The 19,550-nt window shown below is 47.1% G+C and overlaps 1 protein-coding gene across 14 annotated transcripts in view; it reads left to right on the top strand.

Moving 5' to 3' along the window:
- Nucleotides 1–14,886, top strand: part of LOC121681319 (trichohyalin) — a 145,616-nt gene extending 130,730 nt beyond the window's left edge. For 12 of the 14 annotated variants that reach the window (XM_042060999.1, XM_042060994.1, XM_042060997.1 and 9 more), the window contains 10 exons: nt 882–1,049; nt 2,643–2,810; nt 6,323–6,490; nt 6,890–6,952; nt 7,094–7,203; nt 7,453–7,527; nt 7,703–7,796; nt 7,941–8,011; nt 13,270–13,447; nt 13,937–14,886. In XM_042060999.1, the coding sequence (XP_041916933.1) occupies nt 882–1,049; nt 2,643–2,810; nt 6,323–6,490; nt 6,890–6,952; nt 7,094–7,203; nt 7,453–7,527; nt 7,703–7,796; nt 7,941–8,011; nt 13,270–13,447; nt 13,937–14,227 (1,386 nt within the window). In that variant the 3' untranslated portion in view covers nt 14,228–14,886. Of the gene's footprint in view, nt 1–881; nt 1,050–2,642; nt 2,811–6,322; nt 6,491–6,889; nt 6,953–7,093; nt 7,204–7,452; nt 7,528–7,702; nt 7,797–7,940; nt 8,012–11,603; nt 13,448–13,936 lie in introns of those variants that run through there. The other 2 variants (XM_042061000.1, XM_042061002.1) reach the window with 2 other exon arrangements.
- The last annotated feature ends 4,664 nt before the right edge of the window (nt 14,887–19,550 follow it).

Genomic DNA, 19,550 nt, shown 5'->3' with positions numbered 1-19,550 from the left:
CTGGAAGAATAGAATAGAAGGTTCACTGGTCACTCCAATGTCCTTCAAGCGTTATAACGTCATTGTGCTTTATTGATTTGAATAAATTTAAAGTAAAAAGTTGAGGTTGGCTACAGGTCGATAGTTGAAGCAAATTCTGCTCGAGTAGCATGAGATGAGGAAAAGTCCAAAGTGCTCAGGAATTGCAGAAAAAAATGAAGGTGCTCTTTGGTGTAGGGAATACAAACGTCATTTGAAAAAGGAGGAAATCCAAGGCACTCTTCGTATCCAAAAATGTATAAAAAGCCTTTATTTTACATGGCTATGTCACATATTAAAAACATAAACTGGGCAGCAACCCACACGTAGCGGCACAGATAGCCTTTTTCAGGGTATGGTGCTCAAACAAACAATTTTCTCTTAAAAGGTTAGCTAATCACAAACACCTGGATAACACAGGAAAGGACTTCACAAGAGGTAATTAATTCCCAGGTAAACAATACAAGAAAAGGCCACTAGGTGGTTATATCCCTTAGGCTAGGACACCAATGAATACAAGAATCAGAACCCCATTAAACAAAAGAACAATTACAGAAAAGGACTGAAGTCAATATCTTCATTTAGTTCTGGATATGTCATGGCCTGCAAATGGTACAGTATATATAAAAAGTTTCTCTTTGTAGTAGTAGTCTTAATCTGTCACCACCCCTAATGTTTTTTTTAATTGTCTTTAGACCTTCAACCATTAGACCTTCTGGGTTGCTGTTATGTGCATTATAGAAATGTTTGGCCATTGGGTAGTCAACATTTTCTTCTCCAGTAGTTTTAGCCTTCATCTAACTATCCAGTGCTCTTGTTCCCATCATCCTCCTCTTTGTCCCTCTCTGCTGTGGTGTGTCCAGGTGTCCTTGTTGCAGGCCTCAGTGAGCCAGCTGAGGCAGGAGCTGGAGCAATTGCGGGCCAGCGGGCGTCAGGAGGTGGAGGAGGCGTCCGCCACCCAGAGGAGACTCCAGGAGCTGCAGCTACAGCTGACCTCTGCACAGGGCTCCCACAGAGAGAGCATGGCACTGGTCAGTGCACTCACTTCAGTTCAGTTGAACTCAACACCCTTTATTGGCATGACCACTCCTAAGGATATAGTGTTGCCAAAGGTGTAGTGTAGTAGTATTTTGATGTAGACAAATCAGATCAAAACATGAAAAATATTAGCCTAGAAATCTAGACGCACCCTAGCGGTGGCAAATTAATTTGCTCAGCCTGTACGTCTAGTATCAAACCATAGGGATTTCTATTGGCTGACGCCGTGGATCCAATCACAGCGCTCTATTTTGTTAGAGAGTCTTAAGGCGGGCTTAACAGGATAACGACAGTCCTGTGACGGTGAACAACAAGGAAGGTGGCTATGGCTAACGAAGAGCGGTTGTTTGAATCGGCGTTGGCGTCAACTTTGGAGGAGTTGGACTTGTGCTTTTCTTTGAAAGTTGAGCAACACAATGCACTTAAGTAATTCCTTTCGAAGAAGGATGTATTTGCCGTTTTGCCGACCGGATACGGATATGGTCGTAGCGCTGGCCTATTGCATGCCTAGGCAGTTTGAAAGACAATTCTCTGCCCGCCCCTTGGATTAAGCGAGGTAAATGGTTCAATTCCAGACTATACATTTCAATGATATAGGATGGCCCGCCAGGCTAGAAAAATATGGAATCAGAGAAACACATGTTTGTGTGGTTAAAACATAAACACAGACACACACATACACACACACACACACACACACACACACACACACACACATGCTCCAGTGGACCTCAGTGAAACAGTTGCAAGTATTAATGTGATGACCGTATGACGTGTGAATGTGTATACCGTATTTTGATTTGTGGGCATTGAAAAGTTTGTAAATACACCAGGAGTTTAATTTAAATAACACTTGCCTGATGGATGCTACTATACCGCTGCGTCGACATTATTTCCGTGATTTGGGAAAAGCCCGTAAAGGTCCTGGCAGGAAGCATGCATAACGATGTAGATCCAGGAATGCACTAATATTTTGTTTGTACTAGTACCAGTTTGCAACAATTATTAGTTAACACTAAGTTGTAAACACTTCGGGAAAAAAATATTAAAAACTGGATATACCAAAAAAGTTGATGTAATCGCTTCCTGCCAGAACTTTCACGGGCTTTTCCCAAATCACGGAAGTAACGTCGACGCAGCGGTATAGTAGCATCCATCAGGCAAGTGTTGTTTAAATAAACTCCTGGTGTATTTACAAACTTTCAATGCCTCTTTTTATGAGTAAAGAACATAGTTGTACCACTGTAGAAGTTTCGTACCATCCAGGGCATTATTAGTGGGGTAATTTACGAGATAAAAGTTGGTACCATTACGACTGCAGAATCTCATTAGTTTCTGACAGCGCTACTCGACCAGGGCTCGACCAAGGGAAAACAGGTTCTGGGAGGGTGTTTGACTCAGGGTCATGGTGCAAAGGACACTAGGGTGAAATTACTCTGAACCATCGCTTTCAGTGTGTTTGTCTATTAAATGTAAATCTATCACATACATTTGGTACACTGAGGTTGTATGCATGTTTGCGTATGTCCAACTATCCCATGTTTGTATTCTGGAAATGAAATGTGTGTGTGTGTGTGTGTGTGCAGCTGGCCGAGCGCAGTCGTGAGCTGGCGTCGGTGCGTGGTGAGCTGTGTCGGCTGCAGCAGCGTGTCTCCCAGCAGGCGGAGCAGCGCTCGGTGCGGGAGGAGCGGCAGAGACAGCAGACCACCGAGCTACAGCGGAGACGCAGCGAGAGCCAGCTCAGCCAGGAGCAGGCAAGCACCACACACACACATACACACACACACACACACACACACACACACACACTACTGTAGCTACACATACACACACTATCTCCTATCTACTACTATCACCACACACACACATACACATACACACACACACACACACACAAACCACTGTAGCTACACATACACACACTATCTCCTATCTACTACTATCACCACACACACACACACACACACACACACACACACACACACTACTGTAGCTACACATACACACACTATCTCCTATCTACTACTATCACCACACACACACATACACATACACACACACACACACACACACACACACACACACACACACTACTGTAGCTACACATACACACACTATCTCCTATCTACTACTATCACCACACACACACACACACACACACACACACACTACTATCTATCGCTAATGTAAAGTAAAATGAAGTGGGCTTTTATCAAAAAGCAACAGGGACTCACAATGTTGGGTTGATAAATCAAACCTGGGCTGAGCATTTCTCAGATGGCGACTGTATGGCTGCTCCCCCACACCCTCTTAGCCTGTCCTAGCCTGTGCCCACAGCCCACGCCAGCCACATGCATCAGTACCGTGCCCCTGTGATGTGCTTTAGACCTGGGACACACGGAGCAGAGGCAGCCTGGGATGAAAGCCAGGACACGCTGGGTCCCTGGTGGCCAGCGCTGAGATGTGCTGTGTCACAGCAGAGCCAGTGGCATTTTCAGGCCCCGCAGGTTGAACTCATTACTCTGCATTCACGTACCTGTCCTTCAGACCACTCACACACACACACACACACACACACACACACACACACACACACACACACACACACACACACACACACACACACACACACACACACACACACAGCACTCATCGCACCAGCAGTCCTCTTCTCTAAGCATTTTTATATCCAAACAGAGCCCCAAAGAGGGTTGTTTGTGGTAGTTATCCATTATCTTTGTGTGTGTGTGCATTTAGATTTGTAGGTATTTGAGGTGTGTGTGTCTGGGGATATTTTGTGCATTTACTTTTTGTGTCACAGATTTTGTGTGTGTGTGTGTGTGTGTCTGTGTGTGTTAGTGCTTGTGCGTGTGTGTGAAGTGAGCCCAGTGCAGTGGGCTGATGCAGGCTTAGCGTGGCTCAGGGCTATCTCCTTACGCCATCCTTTTTAAGTGCTGTCAATGTTGCATGATAACAGCACCACTCTCCCAGCTTCCTAATTGGTTTAGGAAAAGCATCGTTGTCATTTGTTGCGGTCAGCAAACTCCTCGGGTTAGAGAGAGAGAAAAAAAAAGTAAAGAAGTGCAAATAACACAGCTGCCCATCCCTTCCCACACACACCATATCTCTCTCTCTCTCTCTCTCTCTCTCTCTCTCTCTCTTTCTCCTTCCATCCCTCCATCCTCTCCTCCACAGATCCTCCTCTCTCTGTCTCTCTCGCCCCAGTGAAAAGATAATGATTATGTGCAGTGTGTGTGTTTGTGCGTCTGTTGTCTGTTTTCAGTTCTTGCTTTTAAAAATAATTGCTGTTGGTGCTGCATCCGTATCAGAGGGAAGGCCAGTAATGACTGCTGGCACTGGTGTGGAACAGAGGGCGCTGGAGGGGGAGGAGGAGGAGGAGGAAGAGGAGGAGGGGGTAGACGCACGCCACGGGGAGAGGAGAGAGGGAGAGGGAGAGGAACTCGTTTTCAGCTGGGTGTTTGTGTGTACGTGTGTGTGTGTGTACTGTACGTGTGTGTGTGCAGGGAGGCATGCGTGGTCTGATGCTTAGAAATGTGTATATGGAGAAAGGAGAGAGGGACTTATTTTCAGTGGTGTGTTTGTGTATGTAAGTGCATTGGCGCTTGTATGATCTGATCCCTGGAATTAAATGTGTATGCATATGGTGAAATGTCTTTTATGTTGGTCTATACCTAATAGGTGTTAGGGGATGTGTATTGAGAGTGTATGTTGAATGAACGTGTGTATGTGTATATGCAGTCTTTTCAGGTTAGATCCTTTGATTATAAGAGTGTAAGGATGTATGTGCAGATGTGTGTGTGTGTATGATTGCGTGCGTGTGAGGATATATGTTTGCATGTATGTGTGTGCGCACATGTATGTGCAGGTATGTGTGTGTATGTGCAGGTGCAGGTGTGATTGTGTGTGTGTGTAGTTGTGTGTGTATGTGTGTGTGTGTGTGTGTGTGTGTGTGTGTGTAGTTGTGTGTGTGTGTGTGTGTGCGTGTGTGTGTCTGTGTGTGTGTGTAGTTGTGTGTGTGTGTAGTTGTGTGTGTGTGTGTGTAGTTGTGTGTGTGTGTGTGTGAGAGCGCTCTCTGGCCTTTTGTCTGGATTAGCGGTGAGAGGTGGGAGAGGATGATCAGACGTTGAGCACACTCCTGCTCCTGCGCAATCACAGAGGGATTAGTGGAGATATGGAGGGATACTGCGGTCTCAAACTCATCTCCTGCTCTCCCTACACACACACACACACACACACACACACACACACACACACACACACACAATCACACACAGACACAATCGCGCACACATACTGTACACACACACACACAATCACACACACACAGACACACACAATCACATACACACACACACACACACACAATCACACACATATACACACACACACACGCACACAACTACACACACACACACACACACACACACACACACACACACACACACACACATACACACACAATCACACACAGACACAATCGCGCACACATACACACACACACACAATCACACACACAATCACACACACACACACACACACACACACACAATCACATACACACACACACACACACACAATCACACACACACACACACACACACACACACATACACATGCACACAACTACACACACACCACAATAACACACATACACACACACACACACACACACACACTCACACACTCACACTCACACACACACCAATTTAATTGCCCTTGCTTCTTTCATTACATTTATTGCCTCTCCTCTGCATTGCGTCGTAGCGGGCGCATCTGTAAAGGTCATTGTGTTGATGTCATTCCCCTGCGGTATCCTGCCGAGCCGAGCTGACAGAAGCTCCTGCTCAAGACTGAATTAGCGAGAGGAGAGCACCTAGCCACTGCACAATCAAGCCTGATGCCTGCACAGAATATCTGATCTGGCGCCGCACAGGCAGCCCTGAGTCCTCCACGCTCAGAGATCCCACATGAACAGGGGCCATGTAGACGGGGGGGAGACGAGATCACAAACATGTACAAGTCATGGAATTTCAATGACTTGTGCTGATTTGAGGCTCTGTACTGTACAAGACAGACATGTTGTTATGTACTTCAGTCAGGTCAAGCCGTCTTGCGAATGCATGTCTGTGTTTATGCTCTGTTTAAGTCACACATATATTGAGATGAGTACAGAAGTAAACACACATGTAATACCTCTGTGTGTGTGTGTGTGTGTGTGTGTGTGTGTGTGTTTTGCTGTCTCCAGGTGCGTATGTATGAGGGGCGTGTGGCGGAGCTGAATGCCCAGCTCTTGCGGGCGCAGCAGTGGGGGCAGCAGCAGCTGGCAGCGCTGCAGGAGCGGGAGGAGGAGGTGGTGGCACTGAAGGTGGAGGTGGCCTCCGTCAGGGAGAAGTACCACACCACCCTGGCACAGGTAGGTCAGATGCGCCAGTGACGGCAGGCTGTTTAGTCACACCTAACCCAGCCCAGATGTATAACAAGATGGAGAGATTGTTTTGTGGAGATCTTCATAACAAAAGAGGTTTAGGACATTGTTGTGTAAAGGTTGATGCTGAGGTATTCATCAGTCTAAAGGGAAAGATAAATAGTCTATAGAATATAGAATTTATAGAATTTTAGTCTATAGAATTTATTTTTTGTGTGTAATCTTTCATTTTTCAATGGAGGACTACTAAAGTAAGAATTTCATTGTATGGTGCAAGCAGCACCTGCTTTACTGTGTGTATTACAATGAAAGTTTCTTGAAGTATTTGGTGTGTGTGTGTGTGTGTGTGTGTGTGTGTGTGTGTGTGTGTGTGTGTGTGTGAGACAGGTGGAGGCATTGCGCTCTCAGATGGAGTCCACTGAGCAGAAGTACTTGACTGCTGTATGTGAGGTGAGAGACTAAACAGTAGCAACAGCAGCTCTGTGTGATCTGTGTGTAGAGTCTCACCTCTCTCTCTCTCTCTCTCTCTCTCTCTCTCTCTCGCTCTCTCTCTTTTTTTTTCTCTCTCTCTTTCTCTTTCTGCCCGCTCAGGTGGAGGCACTGCGCCAGTCTCTGGGGGATGCCCGCTCCGACAGCACCCGCCTGCACCACCACAGCCAGCTGGTCGTCACCAACATCAACCAGTGGGTGGACGAGCAGAAGTAGGTCCCTACGGGCTCACATTTAAACTAGCAGCACACTATGGCACACAGTGCTGTCCTCAGCACTAACATGCACGAGCAAAGACTGATCGTGGTTATGCTGCCTAAGTCTACAGTTTATGGGCAAATTATTTTTGGTAAAAGGTTCTGCCAAAGTTATTGTAAAACAGCCATGTTCTGCCAAGTTATGGTAAAATAGCCAAATGTTGCCTTTATCTCTGCTCTAATGTATGTGAAACACTCTTGCAGGCAAGCCAATGAGAAAATGTCCCAAAAGATCAAAGACCAGAGTAAAACAATCATCCATCTGACAGCAGAGAAAGAGTAAGTCCCACAGTCAATGTAATATTTACATTTGGAGGTTATATAGGACACTATGTAGATATAGTGTCCTATCTTCAGAAGCTTTATTAAGGTATGGTTTCAGTGATGTGTGTGTGTGTCTGCTTATGTGCTTGTGTGTGTGTGTGTGTGTGTGTGTGTGTGTGTGTGTGTGTAGTCACCTGCAGGAGACTGTTGAGAGCCTTCATCAGGAGATCAGAAGGCTGAAAACAGAAGTGGATGAGAGGAGGATGGAGATGCACAGGCTCAAGGTAAATCTACCATCATTATACCACCATTATTATTATTATTATGATTATCCCTACTGATGTTGAGGGTGATGGTGATGATGATGATGAGGATGGTGATGATGATCCCTACTGATGTTGAGGGTGATGATGAATTCTGTTTTCCAGGCAAAACACGAGTGTGTGGATGACCTCTCCAGTGCGTTAGGAGCACATCCACATCCACTGCATACAGCAGAGTGAGTACACTTATCCACCACTGTACTGTACATGTTTTTTATTGATAAGCTGCCTCACTCACTCATACATACACACACATACATACATACATTCATACAGCAAAGCTGTGGTCTGGTACATAAAGTCAGAGTATCTGGACAAGAAGACTCTGGTGTAAACTCAGTGTGAATATCAATACTACCTCTGTGGAAATGTTCAAAGTGTTCACTCACCAGGGGCAGAAACATCAATAACGAACTATGAATTCTGAATTAAAAAAAGAAAAAGAGAAAAGTCTGTGGAATAGCCAGTCCACACCTCAAAACAAAGCGACACACATGAGACCTATTGGAAGTCATGTCAGGGGCACAGGCAAGTGAAAACACCATCAAATCATGCAGTCGGGCTTAAAGGTATCTCACGCAACCTTTCACACACACACACACACACATAATAGTTCTATAATAGTGATTTTCTTTCCCATCTGCTGCTGGGGGGGGTGTCTTGTCCTGGGCGCATCTGGTGTTCAGGACCCGTGTGTGTGTGTGTGTGTGTGTGCGTGTGCGTGTGCGTGTGTGTGTGTGTGTACCTGAAGTGAGAGGAGAAATGTGTGTCATTATAGCAGCACTCAGTCATCAGCGGCCCTGCTCACGGTGCGACTCACACACTCCGAGTGGGGTGTTGTGTAAGCGCAGAGAGAGAGAGCTTTATTGGATTGCATGCTTGTCTGCCGTTGTTCTGGGATTTGCATAGTGTCTCTGTGGCTAATGGGGCGTGCTGGCCAGCCATAAAAACCAGAGAGCCAGAGAGGAGAGATGGAGAGAGTGATGGTGGGAGGAGAGATGGAGAGAGGTGGAGGAGGAGATGGAGGCCAGATAGCTGGCAGATTGATGTTTTCAAATCCCTGAACGCAGACCAGGAGCTGCCACTCTTCCCCCCCCCGTCCTTCTGTGGTGGTCTGGCACGTGGCGTCACGGGACCTTCCCAGCATCCTCTAGCCCTCTGCTCTCACACTTCACTCGCCTGTCTCAGAGGCCTGGCCGCTGCCACCCACTGCCATCCACCCTGTCGGCCTCCAGTCGATGCCTTACTACCGCTTGTTAACACTAAAGATGCATTTGTGCAGCCGACCAGATAATTTCAGGGGTGACTGCTGACGGAGAGAGAGAGAGAGAGAGAGAGAGAGAGAGAGAGAGAGAGAGAGAGAGAGAAACCCCATAGTGGACAAGTGTGTGTCTGAACAAGTGTGTTTTTGGATGTGTGGGGGAATGTGTCCCTGTATGTGTGTGTGTCCATGTGTATGTATTTGTCTATATATTGGTCTAAATGTGTGTGTGTGTGTGTTCTATCCCCCTCCACTCCTGGGCTTCAGACTATCCAACACATAACACACCACTCTGATGGCTGATGCGCTCTTGAGCCTCCTTCCCCCCTCCAATTCCAAACTCATCAGGCAGCTTCCAGAACTTTCCTGCCTCGCCAGGCCCATCACCGCGAAAACCCTTTTTTCTCATATTGCTTGTGAATTCTATATCAGCCTCGTCCGTTCCCCCCGCCACCTCCTCTAACACACCATCAGACGCCAGAGGCCTCAATTCACCAGGCCAATCCCGGCGCTGGAGCGCCCAGACGTGGTTTTGTGGGCACAGGCATTTCCTCTTAATAACCCTCCAGATCCGCATGGCCCAACACAAACAGGGGAAGGGGAGAGTGGACGGGGGGAGATGGGGAGACCTGGAGGAGGGGGAGCGGCGTGCTTGATTGGGTGCAGGGGAAATCAGCCCAATCAGGGCTGGCCGTGTTGACCGTGCTGATGGGGAGGCTTTGGCAGCCGCCGCCGATTGCATTCCACCCCGCTCCACTGTTTGTTCTGGTTTCCTAGCGCTAAGCTCCCATTATCGCCGGGCTACTAGCGGTGGAGTGGTGCGGCTTTCTCTTCGTCTCTCCCTCCCTGTCTGTCTGTCTGTCTGTCTGTCTGTTGCTCACTCACTTGCTCTGACATTTACATGGCGAGGTGTCTGCTTGCTGGAGTTTACTCCCTCCACACTGCACTGCACACTTTTGCAGGAAGTTTCACAGGGGGCAAAAGTTCACAAGAAGAGGCACATGGACCAGTGACTGCAATCACTCAGAAATCAAGTGTGTGTGTGTGTAGGTAGGTGTGTGTGTGTGTGTGTGTGTGTGTGTGTGTGTGTGTGTGTGTGTGTGTGTACTGTATGTATGTGTGACTTACATATTCTTTAGAGTTTAGTGTTTGCGTGCCAGGCCTTTGGAACAGTGTGTGACTCACTTCCTCAGCTGCCTGGTGGCTATGATCCACTCCTGGGCCAGTCATGTGGACTGGGGGAACAGCATGAAACATGTCAGATGTTTCAGCTTCTCCAAAAAGCCTGTGCCCTTATAAGTGTAATGTGAGAGAGGAACTTCAAATGGATGAATAAGTGCAGGGCCTCAGTCCTGTATGTGTGTGCATGTTTCTGAGTATACAGTACGTATGTTTGTGTTTGTGTACTTGTGTCTTGTATGTTGCTTGTGTGTGTGCTGTATTTTCTCACGCAGACTGTTTGTTTATTCATGACATTTGAAGGTTTCTCTGTGCATGTGTGTGTGCCTGTGTGTGTGTGTGTGTGTGCATGTGTGTGTGCCTGTGTGCATGTGTGTGTGCCTGTGTGTGTGTGTGTGTGTGTGTGTGTGTGTGTGTGTGTGCTCCAGGTGGCTCCCTCCTCATGCATGACTCCCCAGCTTTTATTAAGTGTCATTACCAGTGCTTTCAGCGGCCGCGCCCGCCACAAGCCCAGCAAATGTGCTGAGACCCCACAAGCACTCCATAGATATGTGAGCATGCATATGGATGCACTCCTGATCCCTCTTATCTCCCTCTGAGGAGCAGCATTAGGACAGAGACACAGAAAGAGGGAAACCAGGGGAAGAAAGGCAGGAGGGGGCGCTGAGTGTGTGTGTGTGTGTGTGTGCGTGCGCGTGTGTGTGGAGTGTGCTGTGCAGTCATCTTTAATGGCAGGGCCAGAGAGCTATTAGTAAATGAAGGACAGCGGCGTTCATGCTTGATTTGTTGTCATAAATATGTAATAAAAGCCATATTTCTCTCACCGGGGAGTATGTGCTGACTCCAAAACTGGCTCAAACAGGTGAAGGTGATGTACTGTTCTCTGCCACAGCGTGATGGGAATCATTTTGGGTTGCGTCTTTGTTTTTCTCGAGGCTACAGGGTTGTCGGGTACATTGGGTAGTTTTGTGATGGCGAGAAATAGAAAGAGAACAGAGGCGTCGTTAGGATGCTCGTTTCATTAGCAATTTCACTTTCCGGCTCACTTGCCGCGTGCCCCCCTGATTGATGGAAAGCCAGCGATGTTTATTTGGATATCAGGGAATGAAATATTCATATTGTACGCCTTTCCAAGCAGAAGTTATCTAGATGCGGCGTAAATGGTACTCGGGATTAGATTTTCACAGCAGATTGCTGTTATTAAAGAGAAAGAATGGGGGGATGGATGCAGGAAGGAGGGGATAGGGGGGTGAGCAGCCATCTTCCTTGGAGGCAATCTATTTCTTTTCTCTCTCTCTCTCTCTCTCTCTCGCTCTCCCTCTTCCCAGGCCAAGTCGGAACGACCAAGCGGGCTCTTAATGCACTGAAGCAAAAGTGCTTGGGTCCGCAACCTTTCACGCCTTCACCTCCCCTTTACGTGATTGAATAGTTAATGACTTTGACTTTCCAGAGAGAGAGAGAGAGCATGGGGCCCAGGGCCTGACCATGTTTATGCCTGCCGCACTTGTCTGCCTGTCTGCCACACGCACGTACACACACACACGCACACACACACATGCACACACATAGACACACAAGAACACACATGCACACACCTGCTTGCCTGTCTGTCTGCCTGCTGGCGTGGCCCCACATGGTCAGCTGCTGGCCCCCTGCCCACACGCTCTGACTCAACACTTGACCGGTGATCTGCTGGCACTCTAGCTGACAGTGCCGGCCAGGAATGTGGCTCCCCTGGCCGTCTTCCTGGCCCTCCAGCTCCTGGTTCTTTTCAGCCATATTGGCGGCAAAACAGCTTCAGATGTTTCTCTCTTGTGTGTTTTTCATCTGTCCATTCTCCTCTGCCTACCTTGTCTCTGTCTCTTATCTGCTTGCTGATACACGTGTAGGCAAACAGCTCTCTGTCTCGCACATTTATACACATTTGCACAGGCCCACTCTACACACATACACACATGCAAATGCATACGGCACATCTTCCTTCTGTCACACACTCTATCTCTCCTTTTCTGTTTCTCACAAGACACACACATACAAACACACACACACACACACACACACACACACACACATACACACATGCTGTCTTTCACTGAGGTCCACACTCCCACATTAACAGCATCACACCTCGTTAGCGCATCCTGTGCTCTTCATTGTGGCAGAATCTGACCCTGTCTAATTGCGTGCCCATGGCTTGTGCACGTGCGCTTGTTTGCTCCGCTCCGGCTGACGCTGACATGGTGACTGCTTATTTATTCTCCTCGGGGCTCGTCTAGCGCATTACAATGATTGACTCATTTCATTCCACACACATTTTCACCCCTGACGATTATTTGATCAGCTCACAGCTCCCCTAACATACACACGCACACACACACACACACAAACACACACACCGTACTCCCACCCCCACATCTCGACTCTCGGCCCCACACTTGTTAGAAAGTCCTAATGCCAGCCAGCCACTTTATTATTATTCACACCCCTCATTGTCTCTTCTGCTAATTACCCACGCCGGAGTGTATCTTGCCCCTTTTCTCTTTTTTCCCCTTTTGCGTGTGTGTCCGTGAGCCTGTTTGTCCCGCCGGAATTAAGTGGCTCGAAAGGGCACGCATTAGCAATGCAGCCGGAATGGCCAACTAGCCAATTGCGTATGCAAAGCCTCCAGACGCGCACAAAAAACAACCATCTCTGAGAGAGAGAAAAAAACAGAAGAAAGAATAGGGCCGCGTTAGCGCAGGAGGAGCTCAGCTAAATGAGCAGACAGGGCATTTGCATTCATTTAGGGGAGAGAGTGCAGGCGCAGCACTGGCAGTCAGGTAAGGCCGTGGCCCTTTTGTTTGGACGTGAATGAAGAGCGAGTGGGGTTGCACCCCAAGCCTTGTCCCTGATGCACACAGGAGTTTGGTTAATGATGAACGTGCTGCTCAGCTCACCGCTCGGCTGCTTCTTAGCTGACCCTGACCCTCTTGACCCCCAACTCCACCAACCCAGCCCTTCACACAGCAGTCAGGTCAGCCGGGAGACACTCTCCCCAGCACTCAGCCACAGCTGCAGGGAGAGACAGAGCCCCAGCCCCATCCAGGGATCCCTAGAGCAGGAGCAGGAGCCAGAGGTGCACAGGGACAGCAGGGCACACCAGCGCAGTGGAGAGGAGGTCATCTCTGCAGGGGTAGGTTAGAGCACAGGAGGAAAGTGCTCCTAATGGTAGGTCACAACAGGGGAATGCAGCTTTGGGAGCTGTCAGGCACTTACAAAGTGTAGGACAAATTAACTCTTGACATTTGAATTTGATATGCATATCCTAGATAAGATGTACAGTACTGTGTTGGGTGCTGCTTTTTGTAATTACACTCATAAATGAAAGTAAAACTGGGCCTTTGTGGGTCATTTCACATATTTACAGGATGGCAAAATGTAGCAATTTCTTGCTGGAATTTCTTATACTGTATTAGACTGTTGTAACAATTTCATTAAGTCATGTTGTGAGCCAAACAGGTTTAGAGGATGGTATAGTATCAAAATATGAAGCTAAGATAAGAAAGACCCATATAGCGCCATGGCTTTCAGTGCTCCTGAGTTAATATCACCTCATAGTCTCTAGCAGGTCCAATGTATGTGAAGCAATGTGACGATGACACACCTATTCTGTTGGTCTCAGGCCTCTTGTCCAGACGTGGAGAGGGCTGGCGAGCAGTCGGAGGGAGCAGAGCAGGAAGCAGAAAGCCCTCGCCGTCAACCTGACCTGCAGCTAATGGCTAACGCCCACCACCCTGTGCCCTCTGTGCCCGGGTACACCTTTGCTATGGCAGTGGCGTGGCGAATGGGCCAGAGGGCGCTGGAGAGGAGGCCACTGCGGAGACTGCCCCGTGGGGGTCAGGGGCACCTCTGGAGAGGCAGACTCCCAGGCTGCTTAGGGAATGGACATCCACTACTCACCCAGGCAGACTAGCCATGAGCCAATATGAATTAACTGTGAGAATAAACGTCCTATAAATGATGTGTGTATACAAGACCGGTTACGCTGTAAACATCCTATAAATGATGTGTGTATACAAGAGCAGTTACGCTGTTGTTTTTCGCATTGATTTTGGGGATGTGTACGTAATTGTGGGACAAAAGTAATGCATAACACTCTGTCATCACAGTTTACCTTTGTAGATTGTGAAGTGTTTGTGTGTCCATTTGTGTGTGAGAAAGTGTGCAGATGTTGGTTAATGTTCTCATTAGGCATGGGCCTTCATTGCATTTAAATGATCAGATATGTATGAGGGTGTTACAGGGAAGTTATTAAGGTTATTAAGTTATAGAATGCTCATGTCACAATAGGGAAAATATATTTATTGAATTGGATCACAACAGTAATTATTTTTTATTCAGATTTCTTAACAGGGTATATTGCCAATTATTTTAGGTTATAAAAATGTATGCCTTTTGCAGGAGGGCTTGTGGTCCTTGGATTGCCTTGTTTTTTTGTAATCATTGATGATAATATACTGTGAGTCTTACAATATAAAGCCATATTCATCACTGTATGTAAAATGTATGAAACTGATTTGGCAGCATCAGGATGTATTCTATATTTGGAAAATTAAAACTTTGAAAAATGAATTTCTTGTGTCTCTATAATCAGCGTCTAGACTGATATGTGCTTGGTGCTTGGTGTGTTCTGATATGTACAGTAAAGAATTGAGGAATTGAATTGAGTAGTTAAATGCAGTAGAAAGATGAATTATGTATGCAGTCTACACCAGTTGTTCCTCTCTGAACAGAAGCAAACTATAGAATCAGACCCAGAGTGTATCAACTAGTAGTATAAGCTTGTATTAAGCTTGCTAGTTCCACAGACTGTTGGAGACAGTAGTGTAGCTCTCATAGCCTGCACTCACATTGCTATACATATATAAAACACAATTACTTGCTAAATGTATTTCTACTTGCATTAGCTAGACAGCAAAACAGTGCTGAATAATAATAGAATTGGAGGTGAGATACTGCGTTCATGAAGTGGACCCATTTAAAATGAGCACACATTTTCATATCCACCTATCATTCCTGAAGCTGATGAATTCCACCCACATTACATTTTTGTATTACATAAAAGCTTAAAGCCAGCTTAACTGTCATTTCCATATTGCACCATGATTAGCCTGAGTATTGGTGTTTAAGACTTGAAATTAAGAGCAGTGCTCCAAGGGCTTTAATAGGATGATTTCCCTCAAGCTGTGAAATGACAAAATGGAAAAGCGGCATGTTTGCTCGTCATGCATGTGGACTGAAATGGGATTTTTCCATCTTCAGCCTGCAGACACGAAATAGTGATGACCAACATTAAGTTGGTACACCTGCATGTTTTACCGAACCTGTCCATCAATACATCAAAGCCACAAGAACTTGTGGGATTTGAGGGGAAAAAAATATATATATTAAGAATAATATATTCAAGAAGTTTCCAAACATTAATGGCAATGATGTAGTTATCTTTCAGTGATATATCGTGCATGTCTTCATCCAAACACTCACTCAATTCACCACCTAGTGCACTGGATAATGAATAAGCACCATATAGTTATTCACCATCTAGTGCACTCTGTAGTGAATGAGTGGAGGTTGTGGACACAGACAGGCAGTGTCTGTGAGTGTGTGTGTGTGTGCTGCGGGTGGCCCCACACCTTAGTGGTCAGGGGTCGTGTGTTCCCCTTGTTGATTTCCTGTAGCTGTTGACAGTGAAGCGATGCAGGAGTGGCTACAGTCAAAGGGATCGAGCTGCGGCTGTTTGCTCAGGCTCCCGGCCGGCTTAATCCCTGCCTTTCAGGGCGAGGAGACCATCTCTTTCTGCTTTGGCGAAATCAATAGGCAACATTCTCTCTAGCAAAGCAGTCAATACCCCACACTTAAGGTGTCGGAGGGAACTAAAGAAGGCCAATAATTGTTATTAATGCGCGGGGCTTCCCCTGGCCCGGCCTTTAAGGGCACTTATAGTGTTCCACATGGAACGTCAACACAACATGTGCAGTGGTGGCCCTGCTACTTACACCTGTACGTCATGACAGAATAGAAAAGTGGGAGCAAAATAGGACAGTGTGGCCAAACCACAAGCGGGGGGGTGATGAATGTGTGAATAATCTATCAAGTAATTTCTCCCAACTTTTCAATTTTTATCCATGCTGCTGTAGTCGTGCCTTTGATACAGTAGCACTTAATTATTGAACAATATCTGTCCCTTGTGACTAATATGAGGGCCACATTGTTCAGGCTGTGTGCAGACTGGGATATCAGACAGCATGGCAGATTAAAGTAATGATGGCACTTGTTAATGCAGCTTTCTTTTCCCTTTTAATGAAGCCGGTTTATTTTGGTGTGAGGAGGCGATGGCATCAATAAGAAAAGAGACGTGTGAGCCTTACAGGAACATGAGAGTGATGCTGTTCGAGAGGGATGCTGCTTTTAATTCTGCGTAGGCTGGGAAACATGATAAAGACAGCCTATGGAATGCGTCTCATCCATTATTTAGACTGCATCAATTTAAGACTTGATGAAAGTAATCTAGCCTTTGTATGCCATCGTCTTCAGCGAGACGGAGCTGTTTGTGCTGCTGGTATGTTGTGCCTTGCAAACAAATATGCACCGTGTGAAGGTGACAGCATTGTTCCCAAGGTCATGTGTTGACTCGCCTGAAAGCTTTGTAGTGCTGCAATCATCGTTAAATGGCAGAGAGATATATCCGTTCAAAAACAATCATTCAGTGCTTATCGCGTACACTGAGACTAAAGCATCCCTCGAGTGCCACAGCAGAAGTGCTTTTTCTACCTGGGTGTATAACTTGGCATTGTCCTTTTCGTCAACAACCCTTTCATTTACTCGACGCTTGGGAATCCTAAACATTCGTCTCCTACTCTCCACTGAAAGCCACAAGCAGGGGCAAGGAATGATGTTGGGCTCAGTGTGTGTGTGTGTAGGTTGGTTACATTCTTCTCCTGATTCAATCAAGCGAAGGCCATCCACAGCAGGGCCCGGGGAAGAGGAGACGGCTCAAGTTCAGTTTCCACGGGGGCCTGCTGTGCCTCACACGCAGCCTTGGATGTAATTGGGTCCCAGAAGGCTCTTCATTATGGCGGGGGGCACGGAGGTAGCAAACAGAGACTCTGTGTGTGTGTGTGTGTGTGTGTGTGTGTGTGTGTGTGTGTGTGATGGGGCGGGGGTGGTAGGTTGAGGAATGCCCCCGCACTGTGCCGCCACTCACTGCCACAGCCGCCAGCAGCTGCCTGCCTGCCGCCCGGGCACCGTCAGCCCTGGAGTTAATTAAAAGAGCAGTTGATGCACTGTTTTCCTCATCAATCTCACTTGTGCTCTTATTAAGTTTGTAATGACAGCGGGCCCCTGTCCCTCACTGCTGGAAGATGAGAGCGGGAAGTGGGGGATTTAATGGGGGGGGGGGGTAGACAGTGAGGGACATCAAGGGCTGCGTCTCCAATAAACTTCCCAACCACCTGTCAGCGGCCAAGACATGACAACACGTCTCTTGTCTTGTCGCTCTCCGCTCATGGTCACCGCGAGGGGGGTTGTGTGTGTGTGTGTGTGTGTGTGTGCGGTTAACCTTGTTGCGTGACGAGCAGCTCCTCAAGCGCCCTGCTGCTGACTGCCGCTGCCGCCGCTACTGAGGTTGAAGCAGCCCACGGACAGGTAGCTGTGGTTTTATTATTAAGCCTGGACGGCCGGGATCGCCACCGCCTTAACCGCTCACTGGCCGCCTTCTTTAATTCCCTTCATCATCGCAAAGACCTTCAAGCTGAAATCCCCTGTAAAGGTGACGGCCGCCTCTGTCATTCATGCGGGGGATTTTCAAATGTCAGCCAGAACCAGAGATTTGTCTCATTAAAACCGTCGGATGACCACCTCAGCCCTCCACACACAGCCTTACCCCCTCTCTCTCTCTCTCTCTCTCTCAGACAAGAGGACCTGAGAAAGGAACTGAAAGGAAACATTTATAATCGTCTCTGCTGGCACAGAGACCTTTGCGATCCAGAAGAACTAGAATGAATGCAAAGTTGAGCTGTTCTACTAGGGATCCGAGCTGCTCTACTTCATGGGGCATCTTTGTCTGGATGCATACACAGCCTTAATAGCATAAGTGGCAGCGAAAGTGCAAGTAACACATTTTCTTTTCAGCTACACACAACAGCAGTGAGCGTACCTGCTCCATTACTGTGGACACCCAAAGCAGTCCGATAAAATTGCAGTGCTGCGTGATATGGACCATTAAATGTTGTTTAAGCCATTCTTCGGAACCACCTCAAAAGTTGTTGAAGGCTTCTGTGAAAGGAAGAAGCTAAGCTTTTAGAGGCTCGATCAATTTCATAATAGGCTTGAGATGTGCATTTAGCAGAAGCGCAGGTATGTCCAATTTGTTCACCAGAAACACTTCCGTAAACTTCGAGACTGCTTTGGCTATGTTGCTGTGTACAATAAGAGGTTAGAGCGGAGGGCTGCAATCTAATATAATTTCAACCAAGCCAACCAACTAAACCAGTTATTTGGAATCCAATTCGAACCATTCACAGTGACTAATCCTGACCTGAAGACAAAGCAGAAGAGTGGAAATCTCCCCGAATCCTCAGCAAACCTGCTGCGTCTGGCCCTCAGGAGAACGTCTGGAGAGGAGTAAAGGACAGGGCTTTGTTTGGCCAAGGAGGGTCATCCATCATAATTATAATTAGAAAGTGTCACCTCACCTTTCTGCCCCATCAGCGTCTGATTTAATATTCTCTGCTTGCGGAGAGTAATTGAATTGTGTGTGTGTGTGTGTGTGTGTGTGAGAGAGAGTTTTTCAGTCAGAGAGGGAGAGAATAGTTGAGTGTGTGTGTGTGTGTGTGTCTTGTGTTTGCATATGAGTTAGACCCAGGGGGTGCTGTGGGAAGAGGGGAATTAATTAAAACACAGGTCTATCCTTTCTGCAGCGCCAGTAATGAGCAAGTGCAGCGCCATGAATGCTTATGTATTCAAATGGAGTTGGTTTAGTGGAGCCAGTGTTCCTCAAGAGCAGGGTAAACACCAGGGCTGGTGGGGAGAGGAGACACTGCTGGGGTAATAGGAGGCTGAACATATTTGTGTTGAATAATATCAACCTTGGAAATGAAAGTTCATCTCGTCCATGGGTGGACCAGCACAGCCCCATGACAAAACAAAATGACATTAAAATATGTAATGGACTTGATATGCTTAGGCTCCAAAGAATATTGTGTGAAATAGTGTGCACACACATACAGATTCAGTAA

The sequence above is a fragment of the Alosa sapidissima genome, chromosome 14 (genome assembly GCF_018492685.1).
Source record: "Alosa sapidissima isolate fAloSap1 chromosome 14, fAloSap1.pri, whole genome shotgun sequence".
Taxonomy (NCBI): Eukaryota; Metazoa; Chordata; class Actinopteri; order Clupeiformes; family Clupeidae; genus Alosa; species Alosa sapidissima.
This window is presented reverse-complemented; position numbering and strand designations above follow the sequence as displayed.